This window comes from Trichinella spiralis (genome assembly GCF_000181795.1).
Source record: "Trichinella spiralis strain ISS 195 chromosome Unknown Scfld4, whole genome shotgun sequence".
Taxonomy (NCBI): domain Eukaryota; kingdom Metazoa; phylum Nematoda; class Enoplea; order Trichinellida; family Trichinellidae; genus Trichinella; species Trichinella spiralis.
In genome coordinates, this window is record NW_003526943.1 from 9,408,868 (window position 1) to 9,434,335 (window position 25,468).

General features: G+C 31.1%; 7 protein-coding genes and 1 non-coding gene across 8 annotated transcripts; 4 read left to right on the plus strand and 4 right to left on the minus strand.

The window, feature by feature from the left end:
- Positions 1-362: 362 nt before the first annotated feature.
- Tsp_02334a (hypothetical protein) lies at positions 363-431 on the plus strand (the record flags this gene model as incomplete). Its single annotated transcript, XM_003378082.1, has 1 exon — positions 363-431. A coding segment is annotated over one exon (69 nt), but the record flags the coding sequence as incomplete, so codon positions are not given.
- A 2,560-nt stretch (positions 432-2,991) lies between these two features.
- On the plus strand, positions 2,992-5,289 carry Tsp_02333 (conserved hypothetical protein). The gene is made up of 8 exons (XM_003378083.1): positions 2,992-3,722; positions 3,837-4,064; positions 4,137-4,224; positions 4,309-4,436; positions 4,597-4,795; positions 4,848-4,957; positions 5,008-5,047; positions 5,206-5,289. The coding sequence occupies exons 1-8, from the start codon at positions 2,992-2,994 to the stop codon at positions 5,287-5,289; spliced, it is 1,608 nt and encodes a 535-aa protein (XP_003378131.1).
- A 257-nt stretch (positions 5,290-5,546) lies between these two features.
- Positions 5,547-6,135, minus strand: Tsp_02332 (hypothetical protein). Its single transcript, XM_003378084.1, has 2 exons — positions 5,974-6,135; positions 5,547-5,747 (listed from the first exon to the last, which is right to left on the minus strand). Exons 1-2 carry the CDS (start codon positions 6,133-6,135, stop codon positions 5,547-5,549), a joined length of 363 nt encoding a protein of 120 aa, XP_003378132.1.
- Positions 6,136-7,728: 1,593 nt separating this feature from the next.
- Positions 7,729-8,164, plus strand: Tsp_02331 (conserved hypothetical protein). Its single transcript, XM_003378085.1, has 3 exons — positions 7,729-7,769; positions 7,827-7,991; positions 8,101-8,164. The coding sequence occupies exons 1-3, from the start codon at positions 7,729-7,731 to the stop codon at positions 8,162-8,164; spliced, it is 270 nt and encodes an 89-aa protein (XP_003378133.1).
- Positions 8,165-9,786: 1,622 nt separating this feature from the next.
- Positions 9,787-11,405, minus strand: Tsp_02330 (zinc finger protein 364). Its single transcript, XM_003378086.1, has 3 exons — positions 11,382-11,405; positions 10,817-10,834; positions 9,787-10,590 (listed from the first exon to the last, which is right to left on the minus strand). The coding sequence occupies exons 1-3, from the start codon at positions 11,403-11,405 to the stop codon at positions 9,787-9,789; spliced, it is 846 nt and encodes a 281-aa protein (XP_003378134.1).
- Positions 11,406-12,471: 1,066 nt separating this feature from the next.
- On the minus strand, positions 12,472-12,585 carry Tsp_02329. The gene has a single exon. It is a non-coding gene; the product is annotated as a tRNA-Leu (tRNA).
- Positions 12,586-13,978: 1,393 nt separating this feature from the next.
- Tsp_02328 (putative PAN domain protein) lies at positions 13,979-19,803 on the minus strand. The gene is made up of 10 exons (XM_003378087.1): positions 19,734-19,803; positions 18,828-19,673; positions 18,362-18,777; positions 16,408-16,510; positions 16,000-16,029; positions 15,819-15,932; positions 15,436-15,537; positions 15,006-15,290; positions 14,599-14,861; positions 13,979-14,110 (listed from the first exon to the last, which is right to left on the minus strand). The coding sequence occupies exons 1-10, from the start codon at positions 19,801-19,803 to the stop codon at positions 13,979-13,981; spliced, it is 2,361 nt and encodes a 786-aa protein (XP_003378135.1).
- A 679-nt stretch (positions 19,804-20,482) lies between these two features.
- On the plus strand, positions 20,483-25,161 carry Tsp_02327 (putative protein phosphatase 2C). The gene is made up of 12 exons (XM_003378088.1): positions 20,483-20,516; positions 21,787-21,897; positions 22,092-22,211; positions 22,283-22,366; positions 22,423-22,506; positions 22,547-22,612; positions 22,859-22,932; positions 23,187-23,261; positions 23,644-23,869; positions 23,948-24,093; positions 24,182-24,475; positions 25,030-25,161. The coding sequence occupies exons 1-12, from the start codon at positions 20,483-20,485 to the stop codon at positions 25,159-25,161; spliced, it is 1,446 nt and encodes a 481-aa protein (XP_003378136.1).
- Positions 25,162-25,468: the final 307 nt, after the last annotated feature.

Consider the following 25,468-nt stretch of genomic DNA (forward strand, 5'->3'; position numbering starts at 1 on the left):
AAAAAATTAAATAAAAAATATTGTTGTATGCTTGAAATAGCACACATTACATCAAAAGCAATTTGCAAAAAAATACTTTTGATTTAAAGCCTTATGTGTTATGCTTTTAATTTTACAAAAAAATCAGCGTTAAAACAGCCGCTCACAGATAAATAATATGTAGCTGCTGTTTGCTGAAAAAATATAATAATGAATTTTCTCATAAATTTAACAAAGATTTTATCTTCTTAACTATGTATAATGGTTGCTACTACGATCCGTTGTTTGTGATTGCTAGAAAAATTGAAAGCAGGAAGAGTATTTTGAAATTTACAGACTGAAGCTGTATAATAAATAAATTTATCCAAAAATTAAATTTGAAGAAGCATCACGTTCAACTGCAAACAACGATAAGTTTTTCTTACTTAACAAATGCTGATTTTGAACGATGAATAATATCATTAGAATATTTTATTTTTCAATTATCACGAATTCCCCTAAGGATATCAGTGGTAAATGAAGTAAACGAGATTTGAAGATAAATATTTTTTTGTCGTGTTGTCAAGAATATGGACGTTAGTAGTGAAAAAAATGTTTTATAGAAGAACAGTAATAAACTCTTATTTAGGTGTATGTATGTTTTAATAATTTGAAATAGATGCTTACCCAACAGAATGAGTTGCTTCTTCAAAGCGAGCTCGAGCAACTTCATTTGAAAGAACCGTCTCAGGACATTTCGTATCAGTCAAGTAGAGATAATTCAAATCTGAACGCCAGCAAGCTCTCAATTCTTTCACCCTTTCGCAGTCCACTTTAGCATTGAGAGCTATGTGGAAAAAAATCAACACCAAGCCAACCCACGTTGCCACCATCGATGCAGATGACGAAGTGGAAGAATTTGACAATTTTCAGCTCGCCTTTTTTAAAACCTTTCCTCCCCACCCCCTTCCTTCTCTATTCTGTGGAAATCTATTCCATTATCAACAATCTGACAAACAATCGTCGACTGATAGCAACATTTGTCCAATCGCTTAACTCGCTATCATTCCCAAACACTGCTATCATTAATAAGCAGTACTGGCAATAATATATCAACTTTTGGAAATGATAATTTTTCTTCAAAAAACAGAGATGCCATTGTTAATATTTTCCTCTAAAATCTAATATACTTTATTTTTATCAACTGCAATTATAGAATATCATAATTGTGGAAATAATTTATCTGTTTGATGCAAAGAATTTTTATCATCACAGTGTTTTATTTATTATCTGCATTATTATTATCAGCAGTTGTCATGTATGTAACTTTAGTAAAATTGAACTAATGTCAATTGCAATGGCTAACCTGCAAAAAGCAGGCTGTTTGTTTGAACAAGATTTGCAGCATGTATAAAAATAGTCATGATGTAGCAGATTTAAAAGTAATTTCATTTTCCTGTATGTCTGGTGCTTGTTCGACGGCAGATTGCAGCCATTCTCCATGTATACGCATTTCGCTGCAGTTTGTTCTATTCAACTCATAAGCATCACCCGGAATGAAAGTTGACCGTTGCGTCAAGCTTCGCAATGGCTGAATTAGGTGCACAGATTTTTAGTGTGTTTGCAGAGGACTAGTGGTTATTCAATTTGTCTCAGTACTGCTGTCTTTTATTTTGGGATAAGGCTGAAACGTTATTTTGGGATATTTTTCAAAGAATATGCAGTTTTAATTGCTAGCGCAGTAAGAAGTTAGTTAATCAGTGAAATTCTTGTTTGTTGAATGCAATCAGCTTTCACTTTAGCAGAGAAATTGTTTTCTTCAGCGCGCGCTTTAGATTTCATTTTTGCCTGCTGTTGCTGTCAGTTTGGCCATCTCATTGCCTTAGATGTTCACTAATGATTTACTACTATGATGTACATGATTTTCACATGAAATCAATATGTATTTTTTGAATTACTATAATAGAGTTAATGAAAAAGTTAATTCAAAGCACATTTACGTGATAGAACATTTAAAATATGATGAATATTCCATATTCCATGTGAGATCAACTTTAAATTCAGTTTATTTCCTCTCATCATCCCGTGAGTCCTCACGTATTAGAATAATTCTGACACGAAACATGTTTTTTTCAAAGTAAAATTAGTTTATTCATTTCATATCAGAAATCCACTATTTCATAGTTGTCATATATAGCAAAGAAATTTGAGAAGCAGGCTCACTGTAAAAGGACTGAAAATTTTGTTCATAATATGGATCTGGTGGAGAAGGTTTTCAGATGAAATACATCTATAGATGATGTACTGTAAAAGAACGGGGCACCATTAAAGAAAGTTGCGTCACACGAAAACGCCAGCGTGGATTATCTATTTTTTGACTTGGCAGAAAAGTTACACTAATAAGTAACACGAAAAAAAACATATTATATAAGTGCATCATGTTTGCAAATACTAATATGAAATAATTTTAATCAACATAAAATGCAAATTCAAAAAAATTGTTTGATAAACTCAATTTATTTAAAAAATATGAATACAGTATATTTCATAAGAAAACCTGAAAATCCACAGTATTGCAGACTTCGTGCTTAATTTGGCTTTTTGAAATAAGGATCATTATTTCTCATAAACGAAACTTCTGCTGTGTTACTTTTTAAATAAAGAAAGAAATACCGTGAACAGTTCGTGATCAGTTTTTTGCTTTCTTAAATACAAATAACAAGCACAACTTGTTGTCCAAATCTGTGAAAGATATTTTCAAAGCGTCGTGCCAGAGGAGGTGAGTGAGAGACTTAATTTTTCTTCAGTGTTGCTTATTAGCGACTAATAAATTTTTATTTTTTGGTGGAGAAGTATAAAAAAGAAATATAAACTATTGGCAAAATGCCAAAATTAATAGTCTACTGAAACTGCTGCAAGGCAGTTTTGTAACAATTCAAGACGTTGCCTTATGTTTGCCTTATGTTGTTGTCCATTTAGGTTGTTTTTATTTATTTGTCAGTTGTTGCTATTCTGTTCCATTTCAACTTCGGCATGGATCCAATATCCTGCCCTGGTTCCAATTTTCCATATTTATGCGAAGCGATCCATGCGTTCATTTTGCGTAATAAGAACATGTCCAATGATCAGTGGCAGAAGTTTAGAATAAAGCTGTGGGATATGACAGATAAGGAAAGCACGGTTGATTGTGCAATTTTGAAAACACTGCAAATGAAATCCCTCTTCCAGCATGGAGTTTCTTATATCCGATACTTATTCACCATTGGCTTGCACGATGTATATACCGTCCAATATGCAGTGCTTGTTTTGGAACATTGTTATTTGAACAGTTTTGAACATTTCGACTTAGAGCTGGCCATTCAACTTATGAACCATGTCCTTTCCATGGATAAAAGCTTTCCAAAATTTTTCACGGAGCAGAAGGCGATCGTTTTATGTTTATGTGGAAATTTCAAAGAATGTTCATCCATGTGGTCCACAATTTCGAACCGTTCGATCGAATGTCGCGTGATTAGCATATTTTTCATTGCCGCCTGTCGATACGAAAAGGCCCGTTGGATTTGGTCTTTGGAAATAGAGGGTCCGTTCACTTTGAGCGCTTCATGTCACATGGAGATGTTGAAATATTTGAAAGTGGTGCTTCAGAAGAATGGTGAATTGGAAAGTTTGAAAGAATTGGACAGTTATGTGGAATTTTACGACCGAAGTCAGTGCTTAACTTTCGACGAATCTACCGTTGAATTATTCAAAAATTATTTTGCAAGGTAATATATTTCACTTAATTTGATGAAAGGTTATAACACAGGGGTTTTACAGTTTTTATTTGATGCTGATTATAAATATGTTTAGATTTTTTAAAATAATTATAACAACGTCAGTTTTAAATTGAATAAAATACGGTTGAATTCTATTTTTTCGTCAAGTTTTCCAAAAATCAAATGGGCAGTCGATTGCGGAATCGTAACAGACGACGGTTGTTGTTCTTGTTGCGGTGGTCGTTTGAAGCAGTTGACAGTGTCGGATGAAGATTTCGACTCGATGAAAGAAGAGGCATTTCGAGGAGTTCGCTTTCAAAGTCTTGCAAAAACATTTGCCAGTTTTCGACAGTTTGTTCACAAATAGAGTGAAAATATTGCATATGCAAATGAGCTGTTTTTATTGCAATTTAGATTTTTGAGTGAAAATGCGCCGTTTGACGTCGTGGTCGACGGATATACCACAGGTTCTCTTGGGGGCCCGGCCAGCAACGACGTTCAGTTGAAACGTGTAAAATTGAGAACAGAAAAAATGTTTCTTCAAATTCTACTCACTGTTTAGCTGTTTTTTTTGCTTTTCCTTTTATTTCAACAGATCGAGGATTTGATTCGTTTGTTGAAATCAGAGTTGAATTTCAAAAATGTTTTGCTTATTACGCGACAGCGTTTGATGCATTCCGATTTGTTGCATGAAATGGCAAAGCTTTATTCCGTTACCAATATGTACGTTGTTGTTTTTTGTTTTATTCATTTTAAAAATACTTCTCTCGTGATTTAATTGTCTCATTTCTTTTTTCATATGTAAATTTATTGAAAACAAAATAATTCTCTACATATACAATTGTGATGATGATGAAATTTGTAAGTGTAAATTTTTATCCAGATTTGCAAGTGATGCGTGTCTGATCGATGCTGCTTTAAATAGCGGCAAAGATTGTTACATTGTGAGCAGTGAAATGCCGAAATTGGTCTGGGATAAATTTAGTGACCAGTGTCGGCTTAATTTTTTACGTTGGAAAGAGATGCGATGGATTTGCAGCGACCATGCAGATCTGAATTCCTCACATCAGAACACGCTTCAGGTAAGTAAATTTGTTATTTTCTGTGAAAATAAAATGATGATTGTTGTTGAAGATGCCGAAACCACTGTGCCCCAATGCGGAGAAGAATGGTGATCACGGATATCACTTTCGTTTTGTGCTCACTGGAAATGACGATACTAATAACAAGACGAAAAATATTATGTGTGTTCGAATTTTAAAGGAATAATTTAATTTGCTGTTTATTATTTTAGTACTTGGGGAATTATTGTGTCTTCCTTTTTTGTTTTCAAAGTTTCACTTGAAATATTTTAATTTTAATAAATCGACAGTAAATTCAGATAAGCTTAGTTCAGTCATATATCATCTGAGCAGCAGCTCAACGTCAGTCGAAAGCGTTTGCTGAACAATTACAGACAAATGTGAAGATAACAATAGAAAATTCTTTATAGACCTTTTACAAGCCAAAAGCGAGCTTGATCAAGTCCAACAAACCTCTCAAACCGTCTTGCAAATCAGCGACTGTTTGCAACTGATCTGATGAACGATATCTACAAATGGATTGCAGAATACGCTATTAACATTTTGATAAGGGAGACGCTTGGATTTGTATTTTTATAAATGTAAAGAAACACATTGTGATACTTGAAATAAAGAAATGGAAACTTGAAAAGATATTCAAATGTATCATCAATAGCGTATGTTCGTTATTTATTTGTTTATTCGATATTGCTTTTTAAGCATATTTTTATAAAAGTTATTTGTAATGACCATAAATATTAAAACAAGTTATTTATGAAAAGAAATTCCAAGTGCTTTGAATAAATTGAATTTTAAGCTGTTTATTTACACAAAAATGAAACAGAAGCAGAAGATGTGCCAGTTTACTTGGATGCGCAACAGTCAAGTATGACCAACTGATAAATTTGTACACGTTTTTCGACGTTTCATGTGCACTGCTGCAGATCCTACAGTTTGACAATTGTTGCATATGCTGAAAAGATTTTGAAATAATGAATTATATCGAAATTTATTACGGAAATGATCCTCATAATGCGATGGTTGCTGCGCATTGTTCATCCAATCAATCGTCTTTCAAGACTCCTTTCAAAAGATCAATAAAAATTTAAGCAATCGCGTGAAGCGTAGATTTGAAAAGAAAGTCAGCAGGATTTGTTTAGAAAGTGAACAGTATCCAGAAACTAAAGTAAGAAAATCACATTGCTGTTGGCCACCACTTTACTGACAGTTAATTCAGACGGGCAGCTTAGTAGCATTGCTTTAATACTTTTAGTTGCAGTGCACGATTGACGAAAGACTGCTGCTTTAGAATGTACATCGTGCAGATATGAGGACCTATTATTTACACAGAAGGTTAGCATAATCAGCTGAAAGAGATAGTGGGAGAACATCAGCTTGAACTTTTCGAACTCCAGCATCTGTTGATCACAGAGCAAGATGCAATGTGCAATGTGACTCTAACAGATACTATTAGAAAACGTTGTCCCTGATCACTTAAGGTTAGTAACTGTTCCCGGTAGAAAAACACAGTCATTGTCCCGATATATAGTTGGATACTTCTGCTGTCGGTATACGACAGAGCTCCTCTCAGTTCTATCCCACACACCGCATGAACTGATCATTTACCTTTTACGTAATAATTTCATTATATATTCCATTCATGTATTTCACTATTTTTTAAATATCATTTTATTGTTGATATTTTTTGATGTTTTGTGTTGTTCACTGTTCTTGTTGTTGAATAATGAGTTGTCTTTTCAAAAACATCAAATGGTACAAGCAAATCTTCATACTAGAAAATCTCATCAGTTGATTGACTGTTTTGTCGTGTTGTATTGACTGATTTTTAATATTAACTTCCCATATGGCCTTATTATCAATGAAATACATAACAGTATCAGATCATTAAAAATTATGAAACGCACATCAACTAAAATATAAAAATATAGAAGTGAAAACAATACTGCTATGGATTTAAAAACAGTGTTTCTATTTATATGTGAACAATTTAAACTTCATAATGCGTGAATAAATAATTTCAAGAAAATTCAGAAATATTGAAAATTCAATTTTAAAGTTATGAAAATTGTAAAAGAAATTATTTTGACAAATGAAACCTGAAATACTGCAGCCATTCACAATAATGAGTTATAAGCTAATGAAACATTAAACATTTTTTGGCTAATAAAATCTCGAGTCGTAGAGACCAATAAAAAGTATATATGCAAGAGTGAATCACACTAAAAGCATTTTGAGCCAGTGAGCAAATAGAGCTAATGAAAAAATTAGTTGAGTTAGAGCACATGGGAATAACTAAACAAGTGATAATAATGAAAACTAAAAAGTAAAAAAAATCACAAATATATAAAAAAGAGGAAAGCTAAAATGGTGGAACCTTAACAAGTAGTAGGAAGGTCATTATATCAATGGTATCTAGCCAATCAAGGCTCAAAAAATCTGACCACTCAGAGAGAGACTCCAGAGTTTTATATGTGCTCACATTGTATGTTACTGTCATTTAAAACCCCAATATTGGTAGTGAATATCAGTTTCGAATTTGAATTATAATTTATTTCATTAAATATTTTACTGCAATACTAACGCAGATGTATATTTAATACTTTATTATTGATCATACTGTAAGGCAAACAATTTGTATTGTTATAGAATAACCATTTTGTCAGATGAATTAAAAATTGTTTTTGAAAGTTAGGTTGGAAAGTTTAGATTGATCAAACATTTTTTTCAAAATACTGATTTTTGTTTTTTCATCGTAAAATGTGTTGAATTAATTTCAACCTTATTGTTTTACTTTTTTTCATTTGCTTTTCATTTTATCGTTTTCTGTTCTTTTTATTATTTATTGAATTATTATGGTAGATAGCGCAAAAATTAAAACTAAAATGAAACAAAGAAAAGTTTTTAAATAAAGTGGTCATTTGTTATAGTGTAAAATGGCTTTGAGCTCTTCGAGTAGTAATACAGAAGATTCGGAGTAAGTGATCTGTAACAATATTTTGCTGTTAGTTTTAAACTTTTACAAATCTTTTAGCAATAGATTGCTGTATATTGATGAATTGACGGAGATAGTTCACACTGTTCAGTCTACAATTTTGCATCGTATTTATCGAAAAATGAAAATGAATAAATTACATAAACATCACAAGCATGGAATAAGCTCCTGCATTCAAGCGGTAAAAAATGTTAAAGAAGAAATGTAAGTGTTGACAGTTGTGATTATTTGCTGTTTTCTATTTATTTATATTCAGATTAGTTGTTCTAATATAAATTTTTTGAGTTTGACATTTGCTGCTTTTATTTTCTAGTGAAAAAGGAGACTCGAACAGCCTTTCAATGGCAAATGGTACTTGTTCAAAAACTGGCAGATGATAGTTATTTATTGAGCACATTTATTACTTTGTGTTAATCATGCTATTGCATAGCTCATTGTTTTATTCATTTTTTTATGATTTAATATTATTTATATTTATATTTATATTTATATGACAAATAACATCTTTTCGATAAGAATCTTGTTAGCACTTAAATACTGCCTTGTGAATTTACATTATCACTGTTGTTATTTAATTAAACAAATGAAGTCAAACTAGTAAGTTCTCTTTTTGAAAAAATGTGCGCCTAATTTATCATTGACGTTAAATAGTCGAATTATATCCACACAATAAGCTATCACACTAAAGTATTTGATGACAGTAAATCATAATTGCATAATTAAAAAAGCAAAAATAATCACGTCCTTAAAGTTTAAAGTTTGCTGCTCATGCTCACCTGTGATACCAATGAATGAAAAACTTCATAAATGGTAATGCCCAGTGATTCAATGCAAAATTCATAATCATGATTCATAATAAAAAAGATCTGTAATTAACTTTTCATTGTTTTTAAAGCGGGGTTTATTTTAATAGCTTGAATGAGACCGTTTAATTTTTATAAACTAATGTTTATGATTTGCTGACAGTTACAATTTTTATGTACTTCACGTACAGTTAGGTAGATTCAAAATTACTTTGAAATCAGATGAGATGACATAAAAAGACAGATGATGTTGAATTTACATTTATTGAATGTAAAAGCTAATATCATTTATGATGACTAGATTGAATCTGCTAATTGTGGGTGTATCACAGTGCAGATCTAACAACAGTTGTTTGCTTTTCAAAATTTGCAAATTTATGTGAAACCGAGATAAAGCGTTTCCCACTCAAAATATGTAAAGCGAACGTGAACACATAATTTAGCATATAAACTTTGTGCAGTCTGCTGTATGTGTCACAGTTTTGAAACATTTCTCGGAAAATCAATTCCACTGGTGATGCATATTAAGAACAACAAATAATAAGAACGAATGATTCTGAAATTTTTTGTCTATTTCAAATGTTTATTCAATAAGTTGTTACAAAATTGCACAGCATGATACGATAAATATTCTTTCATCACGAACTGCAATATCACCTAAAATTCATTCTCCTTGTCATTGGATCTGAAAATTTTTCCATAACACATTTTATTATGGAGTCCCATTTAAACATTTAAAGCGCATTAGCGCACTCAATTCAACTACAATCCAATTAAACGGTCGACAGCAATTTTACTCCATAAAATACAAATCAAAATCAGTCATTTCTTTTCAGTTTGGCCAAAGTTTTATAACAACAAACAAAAAAATCGGTCTACTAGACCATAATGATAAGTTATAAATTTCAAAAACAAAATTTCAGAATTTGAGTTTTCACCAAAAAACGCTGCCGTCTTTCCATTGGTTTACTGTCATTTAAACGAACGAAGCATACATATAGTTGTCCCAGAAAAATCACTGTTATTTACTGTCAAGAAAAACACAAAAATGTGATAACGTACTATTCGAAAAAGTACAAACAATGTAGCAAATTTATAAAATGCACAATTAATATATACTGAAATTGTTTACAGTCAAAGCAAAACAAAAGCTTGGATTAATCAAAATTATTACTTATGGCCAATACTGAAAAAATTCAATCCAAATCCACGATAGGATCCCATGCATCAGATGTAGTAGGACCAGAGTGTGAAGCAGCTCTTGCTCGAGACTGCCGATTTTCGCGAGGTTTGATGCGCTTTCGACAAACTGGGCAGGTGTTGTGCAGCTGAAGCCATGGCACTATACAGTCGCCATGAAAACGATGACTACACGGTAAAAGTCGACAAACATCACCTTCTTCAAACTCTTCAAAACATACAGAACACTGGGAATGGTTTTGACACATTTCTTTAGACATCACCTCACTCGGAAGTCCGTCAATTTGCTCACGGCTTAACGGTGGCGGACCACCTTCAAACTGATTCAACACTTGAGTAACAAAGGCATCAAATCCCATACCGGTTAATTCATCGTCAACATTTGCATTCAAAAAGAAAGGTAGCTGAAAAGGAGTGCCAGATCCATACGACACATGCACTTCAAATTCACCATTGTTTGTCAAATTATGAATGAGATTGTTTAAAAATGAACGCAAATAAGGTGATCGCCGAGTTCTTCCACTTCCATGGCCAAGTGGCAGCCGAAAGTCCATTCCTTCGGTATTTTCCACTGATGGTGTATCTTCTGGATTACTTTCTACCTTTTCCAAAAAACCAAGACCACAAGTTGGACATTTAAATTCTTCGTCCACTTCGTTGACGTGGCGAGAGCATTTATAACAATAGTACCAACTTGTAGTGGTAGAATTTTGCGAATTGGCAGAATTTTGTGCATCGGTATTTCTATTCGATCCTGAAGCATCCATTTCTAAAATATTTCTAAAAAAGACCTTGGAAGTCTACAAACATAAAACAAAAAAAAATATTTAGAACAATTTCAGAAACAAAAAATTCATGCAAAACACAATCAAAGACAGATACTTAATAGTAGCATTTACGCATCTTTAGTCACAGTTCATTATATTAGAAAACAATTTACCTTCCAAAACAAAAACCAATTCAAAATTTACAAGAAAAATCGACTGCCAAAGAAAAAGAATGTGTGCTAAAGGCACACAGAAATACTGTACCAACACAAGATACCTGTAAAAATAAGTAAGAATAATTTTGATTACTGTATTTAACCTTATTAAGAAATTAAAGTCAGAATGATTAGGAAGCACTATAAAAATCAAATAAGTAATTAATAAAATTTTAAATTTTATATTTTTTTGAACAAAAATAAAATAAACTTTAATAAGTCGGTTTTTCTGGGTATTAATTTACTAATTTGTATGCATCAGTTTAGCAATTTTAGTTTAAATAATTATTATTATAATATTTATATCATTAAATATAATTATTTTATTTAATTTTATACATATAATTAATGTTTTTATATACACAATTATTCAGTATTATTTGAGCACTAATTGCAGTATTAAAATTGAACCTTATTTTCATTATATGTCATGGGTTTGTGTAATTTTCTTCAAAGTACTAAAACAAATTAGAAACCGTTGATGATACTTCTTAACTGGAAAGAATTACAAATCCTCTCTAAAGATAAATCTTATGACGTCGTAGAAGAAGGATACGCTTATTATCGTAAAGTGAATTCGAATGAAAAGCTTGCTAAGCTTTTCTTTACGCTTAAAGCCAATTTGCTGTTCATTTTTTCTAAACATACAGATAAGCACCCTTTTGATGTTATATTACTTGAAGCATTTCATATAGACATATGTGAGAATATGTGCAATCGTATGATTCGTTTGATTCCTAAGGAAAATTCATCGAATTTGGGAATGCTAGAACTGGTGTTTCTGTCAAATGTTGAATGTGCACGTTGGATTAATGCTTTGACAGTGTCTTCTTGCTCAGAACTTCTTTCAACTTTACGTATGTTAGAAGCGGAACTGGTAAACATTCCCTGTCTTTCCGAATCTTCGATAACTGGCACATCTTCGGTTTCCCTTAATATGCCCTGTGCAATAGCAGACGAGCATTAAGAAAGCGAACGTGGTAACTTTGAAGCACGGCATTCAAGAATCCAAAAAAAATAAATTGATACATTTATTACAAAGTGATGTTAGCAATTTTTACCTGGCATAGTTTAATTGATTGTCAGTTTATGCTTGTGCCTGTCAATTATTAATGAGAAAGTAAAATAAATAACATTAGAAAGTTTATTTTTGATGAAAATAAGTGTCTCTTAAATTAACACCGAAGCAACAAAATATGTAAAAGAAACCTGATATATTTAAGGTTGTTTGAACGAAATTATCTTTGAAGCATGAAAAAAATATACAAAGAGTAGCAGTACATATATTTAAAACAATCAATTGCCATAGCTGAATGTTGGATAAAAATTATCCATCTGAAATCTGTAGAGTAGTTTAAATATATATGAACAGAGATTACTGTTATTGTAACAAAGATAGTATGGCAGTGTTGGAAAACAAAAAAAAATAAACTAGACCATGTCGAATAAAAATAAGAATCTTCGCCATGAAGTATTTTAGCGTAGAAAAACTTTGATTTTTGAAAAATATATTAGTAGACCTACACTTCTATAGATTTTAGTTCATCGTTTAAGAATCCGAAGTGTTCTACGATGCAAACTTTATTTTTAATGCTAAATAATTCTCATTCGAGATCGTTATAGTTTTATTGATATAGTTTTTAGTTTTACAAGAAATGTAATGCGAATTTTTAAGTCTAGAAACAATGTGAAAAAGTTGTGACAGCGGTGGGATTCGAACCCACGCCAGTATACACTGACCAGAATGCTCAGCCCGCTGCTGCAGGAAGCTCACGCTTGAGTCTGGCGCCTTGGACCGCTCGGCCACGCTGTCTGTATTCCTAATTTCAAAAAATTTTATATATTCGTAACTCAAATGCAATGGCAATTTTTTTTGTTGAATATAAATAAATTTTATTATTATTAATTTTGTTTATAAACGCACATAAAATAATAATATATTTATACACCTAGCAAGAAGGAAATTTATTAAAACGAATAAAAGTTGTTTGATTGAATTAATAAAATTTCTGCAACTTTAACTTACAAAATTATCTTTTATTTGATGGAAATTTTAAAGTTACGGCTTATAAGTTTACTATTTCAATCTGCAGGAAGCTCCGCTTAACTATTTTGGATGACTGCTTATGCTGCATTTCCATATTTATTTATAACTTTTATAATTTAACCATATCATTTATAAATTTTATAATTTATAACAAAAATGTCATATAATTTGTATGTTTTATTACTGCAAATGATAATTTTATTTGTAGTTAGCGTTTTATTAATTTAAAAATTCATATACAACATTTTAATGTAAAATACAATTGATTTATTTAAATCACATTTTTAATTTTTTATTTGTCATATTTATTTTTGACATGTTCCATATAATTATAGTTATAAAGTAATTTGTGTTTATTTGTAAGTGTGCAACAATATTTTTTCCTAATTAGTCTGATATTTTATTAGATTTTTGTTTAAAAATAGTTTTAACACTAGTATTTCAATTTAATTTCATATCTTTAGTTTTTAAATAATAATTTTATGTTATATTGCGTTAATTTGCTGGAATTATTTTTAATTTTGCTTTAGATTTTGCAATGTTTACAACTGCCATGAAGTACTTGAACTTCTAAAAGCATTTTATCAAGTTTGTAAAGAAACTTGTGAGGTCAGCCAACATTACCAGAGGTCATGAGAACAAATAAAAAATCTCCGTCTCAGCTCAGAAACGTCTGTTATTTTGCAAAATATGGCTGGTCGATTTATTTTTCTTTTACTTTTACTTACTTTCATTTTTAATGCAAATGCAATGAAAAGCTGCTTTCAGCCTGGATGGGTTCGTTATAATAATTACTGTTACAGATTTATTTACGAACCAAAAAAATACGAAACTGCCAAATTAATCTGTGCATCACATGACTCCATACTGTTTGTACCACAGACAGATGAAGATTGGGTACTTTGCCTTTTTTTATGCTTTTTAATTTTGCACATACTAATAAAAAATGTGCAATTATAGAGTAGTGTTACTGCTGATCTACCTTCTGGAACATTTTTTTGGATTGGATTGCAGTATCAAAATGGGAAGTTAAAATGGCAAAATGAATCATCCTTCGATGTTGAAAAACTGTAAGTTAAAAGCTGACATAAAGTGATCAAACAATTTTATGCTAATTTACTTAGACCTTTCCTGGTGAAGTTGAAAAAATTCCAGAGAATTAAAGTTTACCGTCAAGAGTGTCTGTGCATGTTTGCAAGAAGCGGAAAGCCGAAGGTAATTTGGATTCCATGCATAATTCCAAGAGCATACATTTGTCAAAAAGATGCTCAACAAAGCAATGAACCTTAGCCTTAGCAAAACTACTTTATTTCTTTTTTAACAACCCGTAGATCAGTTATCCCATTTATATTTACCAATATGCCTTTTTACTTTTTAAATAAATTAAAATATTGTTTTAAATTGAATTATAAAATATTACTTTCGATGCTTTTCAAAGCTTTTTATTCATTTATGGCATGAACAAACACTGTTGTTTATATTATTTATGCTATTTTAATAAAAATAAAAGCAAATTCTTGTAATGTGATATTGTTCATGTGAAACATATTTTTGTGTATAGACAATGTTTGAAATATTTAAGAGTTCATAATTTAATTTAGATACGCAAAATTGTTCAAAATGATTTTCTCATGCAATCAGCATAACGTAGCATCATATATAGATGAACAAAATGCTAAATCATCATCTCTCACAAAATATGAAATGGATTTTAATGTTTAAATATTTTTACTCTAAATTATTAACAAATAATATGCAATGCTTCTATTCATTGCTTACTGGAATAAAAATGGCAGAAATTTCTGGCTGGTCAACACTTGAGCATGATTCACATGGCTTGTAGATTGGTCTTGGAGGACAAGATTCTGATACAGGATCTGGGATGACAGATGTTGATTCAGTTTTTGTCAACGAAGATTCACTTTCACATTGACGAATTTCTTCTTTTTCACCAGGGCAACTGCCATACACAGAGCATTGCCTTGTTCTTGACTGTTTTCCATCAGAATTGCATACACTCCATTTGGACCATTCACTCCAATCTATAACTTCATTTACAAACTGACAACTTATACCCCATGATATAATATATCTTCATCAGTATAAACAGATAAATATGATTATATGACGTGAAAACTTTTAAAATAAGCAAAGAAAAAATATTTTTTATCCAAAGAAATAATTACCGCCAGCACAGTTGTTGGTAAAATAATCGACATCACCAGTATCAGCTTCAGCTGGTGAAGACAAGTCGGGTTTGCTTTCAATCGATTCAGAGTTCAAAATGCATTCACTATCTGGATAATAATAAACAACTGATTTACAGTTATAACCAGCACCACGGCTCTTAGATGTAGCCAGACATTTAGAAAGACATGTCTCTACATCAATCTGTCGCAGAACATTCCTAGCATAGCCAATGAACTGCAACTGTGGGATGCGATTAAAGCTAACTAAACAATGCCCAAGAGCTAGAAAAAAACAATGTACACACACAACAAAAGTGCTTTTATTGAAAAAATGAAATTATTTCTCAATTCAACTCACATTCTGTGCAAATTTTTTGATAAAAGTAATTTGCTTCTTCTTGTTCTAATTCAGCACCTCGACTTACACCAGCGTAAATTATTTCGCAAGTGTTGCCATCTGGGCGATAATTAAAAGAAATGCACTGGTCGTTTTTATAGCACATATCAAGACATTCCACTACTGATTTAACTGAAAACAAATATCTATTATTATAATATATGTTAATGCAAAAAGTTTTGTAGTGAAATATGATTGCAAAATTTATATTTTATTGCAGATAAATGTAGCGCCCCTTAATTTAGTTGATGGCTTGGTTTCTTACAATAGCAAGCATTTCGTAATATTTCTTTTAGCATTTTCACATTTTCAAAATTATTTTAGCTTCTTTTAAAACACGAAATAATTTTATTGCTGAAACTGCTAAAATTCATTGATTCAAAATAGTTATTCACAAATATGTTATTATAAACTGATTTTATCAATTGCTGCAACAAGCATACCATGTTCTTTTTCACTTCCTTCAGCTACCAGACGAAAATTTTTTGTTTTAGTGAATGCAAGTTTCTTTGATGAATCACACGAAACTAAAAATACTTGCATTTTAGAGTCAATAAAATACTAATAACAATAAAAGATAAATTTTGGAATCACTGAGACTCATAGTATAATTGGCTGTAGTCTCTTAAAAAATTAACCACTAAATATAAAAGTTGTAATATTATAAAGATATCGTGCACAACAATTGTAAACTTACAACCAAATGTAACATCCGTGAGGTATATAAGGAAAATCAATGAAGAAGCAGTAAAATGGCAAAATTGTCTAAAATGCATGGACTTCATCCAGATGACAAAATAGCGTTTAAAAATATTAACCTGAAAATCAAATATTTCAGAATAATAAAACAAATTAAATATAAAATGCTTGTTCTCAAAATCAGAATTCCTCGAATTCCATTTCGCTCAAAAGTTAGAATTCTTCAGGCAATTTGAGTTGTACAGAGCAGTATAACCAGCTGCTGAGATGCAAAGAAAAGATAATGCTCATTATTTAAATTACCGTGAATAGTGCAGCCAAATGAAATAGCCATTTTGAAACATCCTATAGAAATACATGATTTGGTTTCTAAATTCATTTTGATAATCTCCATAAGGAGGTAATTCTTCATAAAAAATGATTTTCATAAGAACATGAAATAAAAAATCTTTTTTGTCATACCAATTTGTCACCTACATGTAAGTTCTCGCTGTGTTCAACGTGAAATACCAGAAAATGGTGTCTTTCAATTAGAGCAGTAAATTAACCGGAATCAATAAAAATGTGCACATCTAATATCATGGGACTACTTCTTTTTTCTACTTAAATATTTGTAATCCAAAATTTATGATAAGTGCAAAAACTGCAGATACTTCTTGTTTTGTATGACCGAACATGATTTTATTATACTTGTTTAAAATTAAGCAATTAAAATATTAACCTAATCTTTTGATCTGTTAAAATTTGCGTATTTTATTATAAATTAATGATTCATTTCACTTTGCATGCAATGTAGTACTTGAACTGCAAATGGCGCAAATTAAAATGTTGAAATGAAAAATAAATTAACAATTAAATATTATACTAAAATGCAACATTAAAATTGAGTATAAAGTCTGTCACTGTGAAATAATTAATACTGTGAAAAATACTAGTTAATTAATGTTTGACATTATTTTTTCTTAAGGCTAAAAATTAAGAAAATAACAGCATGTACTAATTTACAATTTTGACGAAAATGTTTTAATAGTTTCAATTTGAATTTTTGATATATATTGTCAATATCTTTGCTAACTGAATTTTAGTATTTTTATTAAAATTTTTAATTATTTGCAAAATAAAAAACAGTGACAAATATTGATGAGCAAATTGAAAACTCAGAAGCATAAAACATTGACAAGCAACTTTACACTGAAATAGTTTCACAAAATTCACAAATAAGAGATAATATAAATTTCCAAAGTACATCTTTTCAGTGGTGATTGAAGATGGAACAATGAAGATTGGTGATGGTGATTGAAGATGAATAATAATATTTACATTTATTTTTTATGCATTTTATAATAATTTTCTTTTACTTACGTGCAAATGACATAAAACATATTTATTGCAGCTAAAGTGCATGAAAATTACATAATAATGATAAATTATTACCTGCTAAACTACAGCACGACGTAAAACTTACCAATGCGTATTACTATTAAAATAAATCGTTGTCATCATATAAAATCGGAATGATATGATTATTGTATTCATGCAGTGTGAATGATAATTTAAAAAAATAAAAACAATTATCAATTATTAAAATAAAAGAATTAAAAAACATTATTGAGAGGTTAAGCTTTTTACTCAACATTTTGTTATTATATTATGCTAATTGCTATTATACTTAGTAAAGGCAAAAAGTGTTACATACTGTCAAGTTCTTTATAATGATCATTTTGCAAGATAAATATTAAAGTAAGTTTTGCATATATTTTTTAAAGAGCTATTTACCAGGTTCGTTAGGTTTACCTTAAACTGTTATCTGAAAGCAGATATTTAAGAATAAATTATATAAAATTTTATTGCTGCAATTCGAATTTTCACTGGCTACAAGGTTTTTAAAAATAAACACTTTTTATTCTATAAAGTCGATAAAATTGTGACCTACAAAAATTTAATTTTGCAATGAAAATGCAATAAGATAACATATTTACTAATGGAAGAAAAAATGCTTTGGATTTATTTGTTTCATCTACATATCACAAATACAGTAAACAAAAGGATTTTTATTTTCTAATATAAATATTTAAATATTATCAGTTAGCATAGAAGAAAATAACATGAGCAACGTCTTCTTGGATAATAAAACAATATAATAATAATAATGACATCAACAATCAGTTTATGTAAAAGTTCAAAATGTTTTTGGTATGTAATTTAGGCAGACGCTTGTTTCGTTGTTCATATTATACAACCAAGGTTGATTATATACAGATTGAACGCAGCGACGTCGATTTTGTTCATTTAGCCTAACATAACGTTCTGGATAGTAACCCGGTTGAAAATAAGGTATCATTCCACCATATTGGGCAGGTGCACAACTGCAAGGTTTCTCTTTCCATGTAGAAGACCAGTCGGGCTGGAAACTTAGAAAGTTGCTGAAATCACCAAATTTTTTTGGCATATTTTTGCAACTGAGCAGCTCTTCATCACCAGTCGGTACACCAAAATAATCACAAAACCATTTAAATGCTTTAATTCGTCGACTTTCGCCTGGTCCTCCAGGTTCACTCTGATCTTCACCACTACATTCATTATTAATAATCAAACTAGTGGGTCCAAAAATTGGACCGAAATATCCCGCTTCTCGGTTTACTGGGCCAGATTCCCAATTGCCTGGAACAGTATCTTTGCAAACAGTAATAAATAAATTCCAAGTTAAAGCAAGTAAAGTTTACCCATAATGATGTCGTGCATAGCTGGCTTCGGTGGTTGTGGAGTCATGTAGAACCAAACTGAGCCAAGAATTGCCAATGGCGGATCCACTTTTGTCATCAATAAATTGGGATTTTTAAGTAAATCGACAATAATGTTTTGTGAATGAAGCCATTGCTGAAATTGGCCATAATTAAAATTGTACGAAAGTTGAATAGCTCCCCGGCCAAAGTAACATCCTTTGTAATAATTGCCTTCCTGCTCATTACTGCAGGGATAAAAATGATCAAGTTCAGCATTGGTGGAACAATATCGACCAGCTGGATTGCATTTGTCGCCATCGGTAGGAGAATAGCCTGAACTATTGGGTGGCAAAAACGACGATCCAGGTCCACCTTCAAACCAGTTGTAAAAGCCACCTCGGTAAAAACAAGCATGAGCCTGTTCAACATCCATATTACTGTAGAGGCTGGCGTCATTTTCTCCAGTTTCTTGTATTGCATGCGCAAAAAATGCTGCTAAATCTCGACGATAATTTTCCCTAGCTGTAAATCCATTTGTTGGAGACTCGGTACCAAATTCTGGGAAATATCTAGCGGCAATAATGAAAGCTTTGTAATTATATGGAAAGCATTTGTTTGCACCCCAACCGAGATTGGCTTTTGGAAATAAATCATTGAAAATATCTTCGGTAAACCAAGATTCTAGCTTAGAAGGTGGACGACGATTTGGATCAAATGCATCCTTGCAAAATTTTGGGGGACCATTTCCTTGTTTCTTAACAGTTGGGCAATCAACATTGAGAACGCAATTATTCAAAACACATTTGTAATCAGGCTCACAAGGGCAACGGCTACTAAAACCATGGGCTAGAATGAAGAACTTTGTTTTTTTTAACAGCTTTATTTATTTTCAATTTTCTTATTTACCTTTTATTATTAAAATGAAAAACAACAGGAAAGAAAAGCATAAAGCCATCTCCCAGTGCGACTGTTTCATACAAATAGTCCAGGAATGAAAACTTTGCAAATGGCCTGAACAAACAGCCTGCCAGAAATATACTGCTCAACAAATAAAGCCGATGGCCTAGTTTTGTAGGCAAATTTGATTCCCTTCAGAAAAGTAACTAAATTTGTTGGCTTACAGTTTGAATTGTTTATCATGAGAAAAAGTTTTAAACTGCATTTTTTCATTGCACTACCTTTTAAGCTCTAAAACTGTAAACCACTTTTATTCATAATATAAAATAATGAAAATTTTTAAAAAGTTATCTTATAATTTTAATTATTCTATTAAACCAGCATGATGTATCTTTGATCAGGCTTTATTGTCAGCAATGCGCATTTTGTTTTATAAAAAATGATTTTCAATTATAATTTGAGTTTTTGAAATGTTGATTGATTATAAATAAAAAGATCTAAAGAGAAAACTAAATTATAAAAATATCACTGCCTTACGCATGAAATTGCATTGATTCGTCCATTAGAAGAATGGGAAAATTTTCCATCGATCAATATTTTAGTTCAAAAATTGTTTATTCTCAGTCAGTATAGTTGGTAGCATAATCGCCTATTCATAGCAGGACAGATCAACTTGATGTATTTTAACTTTAACTGAAGCTGACCGATTAGCTGGAAAATCGAAAATTCTACCAACAAGACCATCTATATGTTAACTGATGCTTTTAGTGATCGAAAGAAATCAAAACCACGGTTTGGGGCAAATTCTTCAACAGACCTTATTTAAAGCAGCCGCTTTTGCAATCAACGGAACTTTCAAACTTTTGAAATCACTGGATAATTTCTGAAATATCTTTATAAATGTAGAAAAAGCTTAAGTGCATGTTTTTACAGTTTGTTACAAATTCCCATATTCACTAAATAGAACTTTAGCGATGTCTTAATTTCTGATTCAGAGTTTTAGTCAAATGTTTAATTGCAAAAGCATGTTCATCTTTTGAAAAGTAAATTTTATTTTAAAAAAATTTTATTTTCTGATTTCAAGCATATTCATAATTCAAAATACATTTTCAGTTGTTTAAAATACATATTTTTACTTTCAGAGGCAATATTCATGTGAAATGTGTCATGTAAAGATTACTATTATTCTTTTTTATTTGTTGCAATTTTTATTATCAGAACTTATGAGACATGATGTTTTTCAATAACATTCTGATATATACAAGATAAACTAAAAGATCTTGAAGATTTCAAAATTCTTTACTTGGCATTCTTATTATTTATAGGTCAATATTATAGTAATAAGTATTAAAGATTATTCATAATGTATGCTTTACTTTTCATAAATTAATTACTGTTGATGACTTCAAAGATTTTTTTTTATTTTCTTACACTTTCTAATTGTGATGCTGTCACTCAAAACAAAAATCATTTTTTAAAATTAAAATCAAAACTTGAAACATTAAAAAGTTACATTTTAAGCCTTTCATAAGTTAAATTTTTGCTTTTATATATAAAAAGATAACTAATAAACTGTTAAATAAACTTATTTCAGTTTATATAGGATTTGTTTCGAATAAATGAAAAAGTTGAAATAATGTTCTGATGTAATATGTGATGAAAATCGATTCTGTTGCATTAAATTAGGGTTTTTGAATTGTTGTTCAATTGTGCAGATGCAATGAATTGAAAAAATACAAAAAATAAAAAAAACAGTCATTTAAAGTTATAGTTATTTTTGATCAAATTATTGTAATTAAATCTATTGATAAAGATTGAATGGAATACTTATGAATATTATCGTTTATAAGTTACAGCAAATATTAAACTCAGTAATGCAAATCAGTAAAAGATATAATAAGCTTGAAAGGCTGTCAACTTTAATATAAAAATTTTGATAACATTTTCAATATAATTTTTACATTTCACTCATTTCTAATATCTGTCTAAAATACTGAACAGCTTAAAGTCTTTTTAAATATTGGGCTGTTTTTAATTTATCATTGTTAATATCTTTATTCAGTTGATGACAGTATAATTGTACCTGAGTTGCGCTATGTTTGGATACTGTACTTTACAATTTACTGTACAATGCAATTTAAATTTAAAGCATTAGTTAAAGTTGGTAGTGTCGGTTTGCGATGTATGATCAGTTTTTTCATGTTTGTTTATACAAGCAGACTGAATTAACAACTTCAGTTAAGCATTCTTAGTAAATTTTTTTAGCATTATATTTGACCTGATTTGCGCGCGGTTCATGATTTACTTCAATAATGCTTTTCATTGATAAATTGGTTTTGCTAATTTTAGATTTGATTTCAAGTTAAGTGGACAAAAATTCTGCTATGGGTGCAAGTTTGAGTGAGCCCGACACGAAACTGACTACAGCGAGTTGTGGAAATAGTTACCTCAAAGTTGGTTCTTCGTCTATGCAAGGATGGCGAATTCGTAAGTTTTGAAATTTATTTCCATTGTTGATGTTTTCCTTTTCCAGTGATATATTTTTGAAATATTTTCAGAAATGGAAGATGCTCACACTCATCTTCTGTCTTTACCTGAGGACGAGAAGGTGAGCTTTTTCGGAGTGTACGATGGTCATGGAGGTAATTTGATTAAAGTGTTTTTTTTAATTTACTGAACAATTTTTTTTTCTTTCAAGGTGCCTGCGCTTCTCGTTATGCATCTTGCCATTTGCACAAAGCAATTGCACAAACGAAAGCATTTGGTATAGTTGCCGCTTTGCGTTTTCAACTTTTTCTTGTCATATAGTTCAATTTTTATAGCCGAAGGAGATTTGGTCGAAGCGATAAAACAAGGCTTCCTGGACGTGGATAAAGACATGTTAGAAAGTAAATTTAAATTTTATTTTTTGGGATTAACATCTTCTTTATTGCCAAATGCTGTTCAGATGTTGGTTTGCATTTTGATGACGATACAATTTAAAAATTTGTTTGCAACTTTAAATGTTCACATTGTTTCACATGAATGTTTAAGTTTTTTTAAAGTTGGTATTGAAAAATGTTGAAATGAAAATGAAAAATTTTACTTTTTTAAAATAAATATAATTAATGATTTTTTATTTGTTTTTCAACTAGATCACGGAAATTTGGTTGGCGTAGCGGGTACTACTGCAGTGATAGTGATGCTGAAGGAGGATACACTGTTTTGCGTAAGTTAAATTTCCGTATCAGTTTGCCTATTTATAAATTCAAAAAATATATATATCATAATATTCCTTGAAACTTCAGCATTTTTCTTGCAGCTTCATTACGCTAACTCATTGTTGTCATTGATTTATTGCTTTCATTGCTCTGCTGAGTAAACGGATGTGTTTACGGCACGCTTTATTCATAAATGTGGTAAACACATTTGTGACTGAGGAGGCAGAAGCGCGCTTTGAAGTAGTATAATTAAAATGTTGAGTTGAGCGCATATTGTCTACTGGCGTGTAATTCGGCAATGTTGAAGAACATTTCCAGTTCTCAGTTTGCATTCGACGTATTTGTTTTCATAATTGATTTATAATATTATGCTTAAAAGTTAAAAGTGGCGACTGAAATTATTGCTCTTGAAAAATTGGTCGATTTTCTTCTTTAATCACTGTTTGCCAAAGTTGTTTTTGAGATTTTGATCTTTGCTTTTTGTTTGCTAAGAATTTTGATGTTGTAAAATTAGATTTGTTTTGCTTTTATATCTTTTTCTCAGAACAGCAGTTTCCTGTTTGATGAGAAGCTGAAATTGTCAAAATTTTAAAATTGTGAAATTTCCATCAACTATGCCAATTATTTATTGAAAGTGTTAATTGTAATTATTAGTGAATGATAGCTTCGTTGGAAAAGGAAATGTGTTTAATTTAATTTAATTTTTCTTTTCAATTAAGGGAAATGTTGGAGATTCTCGAGCGGTGATCAGTGCCGGAGGTGTGGCCGAGCCGTTGAGTTTTGACCACAAGCCGGTCAATGAGGGTGAAATTAAGCGAATTTTTTCTGCCGGCGGATGGGTGGAATTCAATCGTGTGAACGGCAATTTGGCCATGTCTCGGGCATTAGGCGATTTTATCTACAAAGCCTGTCACGAGAAATCGCCAAAAGAGCAGATTGTCACTGGTGCGTATTAATATTAGTTTTTTTTATTTTATCAATATATATTTATTTATTTATTTATGGATTATTCCTTCTGTTCAGCTTATCCCGATGTGGTGAGTCGCAGTTTGACCGATGCGGATGAATTTATTGTTCTTGCTTGCGACGGTGTGTGGGATGTGATGACCAACCAGGAGGTGGTCGATTTTTGCCGTGAACGTATAGCTGCCGGTTTGGCACCAGAAAAAGTAGCTGTTTTAAACGATGCGAACAAAATGATGACTAATAATTCGATTATAATATCTGTTGCATATTTTTTTTTGTTTGAATGAACAGATTTGTGAAGAATTGCTTTTGCAATGCTTGGCTCCGGATTGTCAGATGGGCGGTCTCGGCTGTGACAACATGACGGTCATTTTGGTTTGCCTGTTGAGAGATAAGCCTTACGAAGAATTGATGAAAAAATGCATCCGAGATCGCCCACCGACGCCCGTCCGACGGACGGACGAGCTCAGCCAACAGTTTGTCACGCCTCCACTTTCCCCTGCCGACTCCCAACCCGTCCTACCCTCTGGTTCATTTCCAGAGGCTATTGGGTCTCCAGTGGCCATTGAAAATGAAAACGAACAGGTAAAATGATAATAATAATGCTAATTGTTATCTAAATTATTTGATTACATTGTGATTTTGGAAAAACTGCTTTATTTATAATAATAATAATAATAAAATTCAAATTCCAAATGATTTAAACATATTTGCATGCAAATTAGCTTTTGCTGAACTGATGATGATTTGTTGCAAAGGTGCAGAAAAATCTATTTTCACATAATCAATCAGATTGTTTCGTTTTTGTTAATTGGTCAGTTATGGGAATTTCTGATTTATTTATTGATGGCAAAAGAAGAAAATGCTGGCGTAAATGTAATTTTTCGGAAACTTTGCTTCATTTCTACACAACATCCAACTATTATTTAGTGATTAATTATTGCTATTCGATGTTTATCAGGTGACTAATTAATTCGGTTCATTTATTTATTATGCTTTACTGGATTATCTGCTCATTTTCGTTTGCTGTTTTTGGACAGACAATAGCTTTTTTTTAAAAAACATATGTATGTAGATAATTATACATTGCATGATGTGATGTATTTATTGTGGAAAATAAACGAGAAGAGTTGTTTCAGGAGAAAGTAGAGAAGAAGAATGAAATTGTGGATTGCGCAGTTGGTGATGTGAAGCAGTTGGAAGAATTGAAGCCGAAGGTGGTCGATTACAATGCCAACGAAAGTGAAGAAGCAGATGAAAAGGAGAAGTAGAAATAATTGTTGGGCAAGGCATAAGCGACCAATGACAACAGTTCTCACCACATCCGTGGTGCTTCAATGCTTTGCATCAACTAGCCATCAGCAATTCTCTCTCTCTCTCTCTCTCTCTCTCTCTCTCTTCTATAATTTGCCGTGTTCATTATTATTCTATTTTTGTCATCATTTATTATGAATTATATATTTTTAATGCTCCCTTTTACACGACACAAAAGCTTTTTTATTTGTCGTGTCAAGAAATAAATGAAGATATATTTATTTTAAAATAAATTCAAATGAATCAAAATTCATTTTTTCCACT

What these genes read in the sequence shown, in the direction of transcription:
- Tsp_02328 (XM_003378087.1), bottom strand. Translation starts at nt 19,803, where the DNA reads ATGAAACAGTCGCACTGGGAGATGGCTTTATGCTTTTCTTTCCTGTTG. An exon ending in ATTTGGCTGCACTATTCACG is followed by an intron (nt 16,030 to 16,407) that starts GTAATTTAAATA and finishes TAATTTTTTAAG; the next exon opens with AGACTACAGCCAATTATACT. An exon ending in TACCAACAACTGTGCTGGCG is followed by an intron (nt 14,862 to 15,005) that starts GTAATTATTTCT and finishes ATGAAGTTATAG; the next exon opens with ATTGGAGTGAATGGTCCAAA.
- Tsp_02332 (XM_003378084.1), bottom strand. Translation starts at nt 6,135, where the DNA reads ATGCTAACCTTCTGTGTAAATAATAGGTCCTCATATCTGCACGATGTA. An exon ending in AAGTGGTGGCCAACAGCAAT is followed by an intron (nt 5,748 to 5,973) that starts GTGATTTTCTTA and finishes AAATCTTTTCAG; the next exon opens with CATATGCAACAATTGTCAAA.
- Tsp_02333 (XM_003378083.1), top strand. Translation starts at nt 2,992, where the DNA reads ATGGATCCAATATCCTGCCCTGGTTCCAATTTTCCATATTTATGCGAA. An exon ending in TTCAAAAATTATTTTGCAAG is followed by an intron (nt 3,723 to 3,836) that starts GTAATATATTTC and finishes TAACAACGTCAG; the next exon opens with TTTTAAATTGAATAAAATAC. An exon ending in AACAAGACGAAAAATATTAT is followed by an intron (nt 4,958 to 5,007) that starts GTGTGTTCGAAT and finishes TTATTATTTTAG; the next exon opens with TACTTGGGGAATTATTGTGT.
- Tsp_02331 (XM_003378085.1), top strand. Translation starts at nt 7,729, where the DNA reads ATGGCTTTGAGCTCTTCGAGTAGTAATACAGAAGATTCGGA. An exon ending in AGTAATACAGAAGATTCGGA is followed by an intron (nt 7,770 to 7,826) that starts GTAAGTGATCTG and finishes CAAATCTTTTAG; the next exon opens with CAATAGATTGCTGTATATTG. An exon ending in AAAAATGTTAAAGAAGAAAT is followed by an intron (nt 7,992 to 8,100) that starts GTAAGTGTTGAC and finishes TTTATTTTCTAG; the next exon opens with TGAAAAAGGAGACTCGAACA.
- Tsp_02330 (XM_003378086.1), bottom strand. Translation starts at nt 11,405, where the DNA reads ATGAACAGCAAATTGGCTTTAAGC.
- Tsp_02327 (XM_003378088.1), top strand. Translation starts at nt 20,483, where the DNA reads ATGCTTTTAGTGATCGAAAGAAATCAAAACCACG. An exon ending in GGATAAAGACATGTTAGAAA is followed by an intron (nt 22,613 to 22,858) that starts GTAAATTTAAAT and finishes TTTTTCAACTAG; the next exon opens with ATCACGGAAATTTGGTTGGC. An exon ending in GTTCTCAGTTTGCATTCGAC is followed by an intron (nt 23,262 to 23,643) that starts GTATTTGTTTTC and finishes TTTTCAATTAAG; the next exon opens with GGAAATGTTGGAGATTCTCG.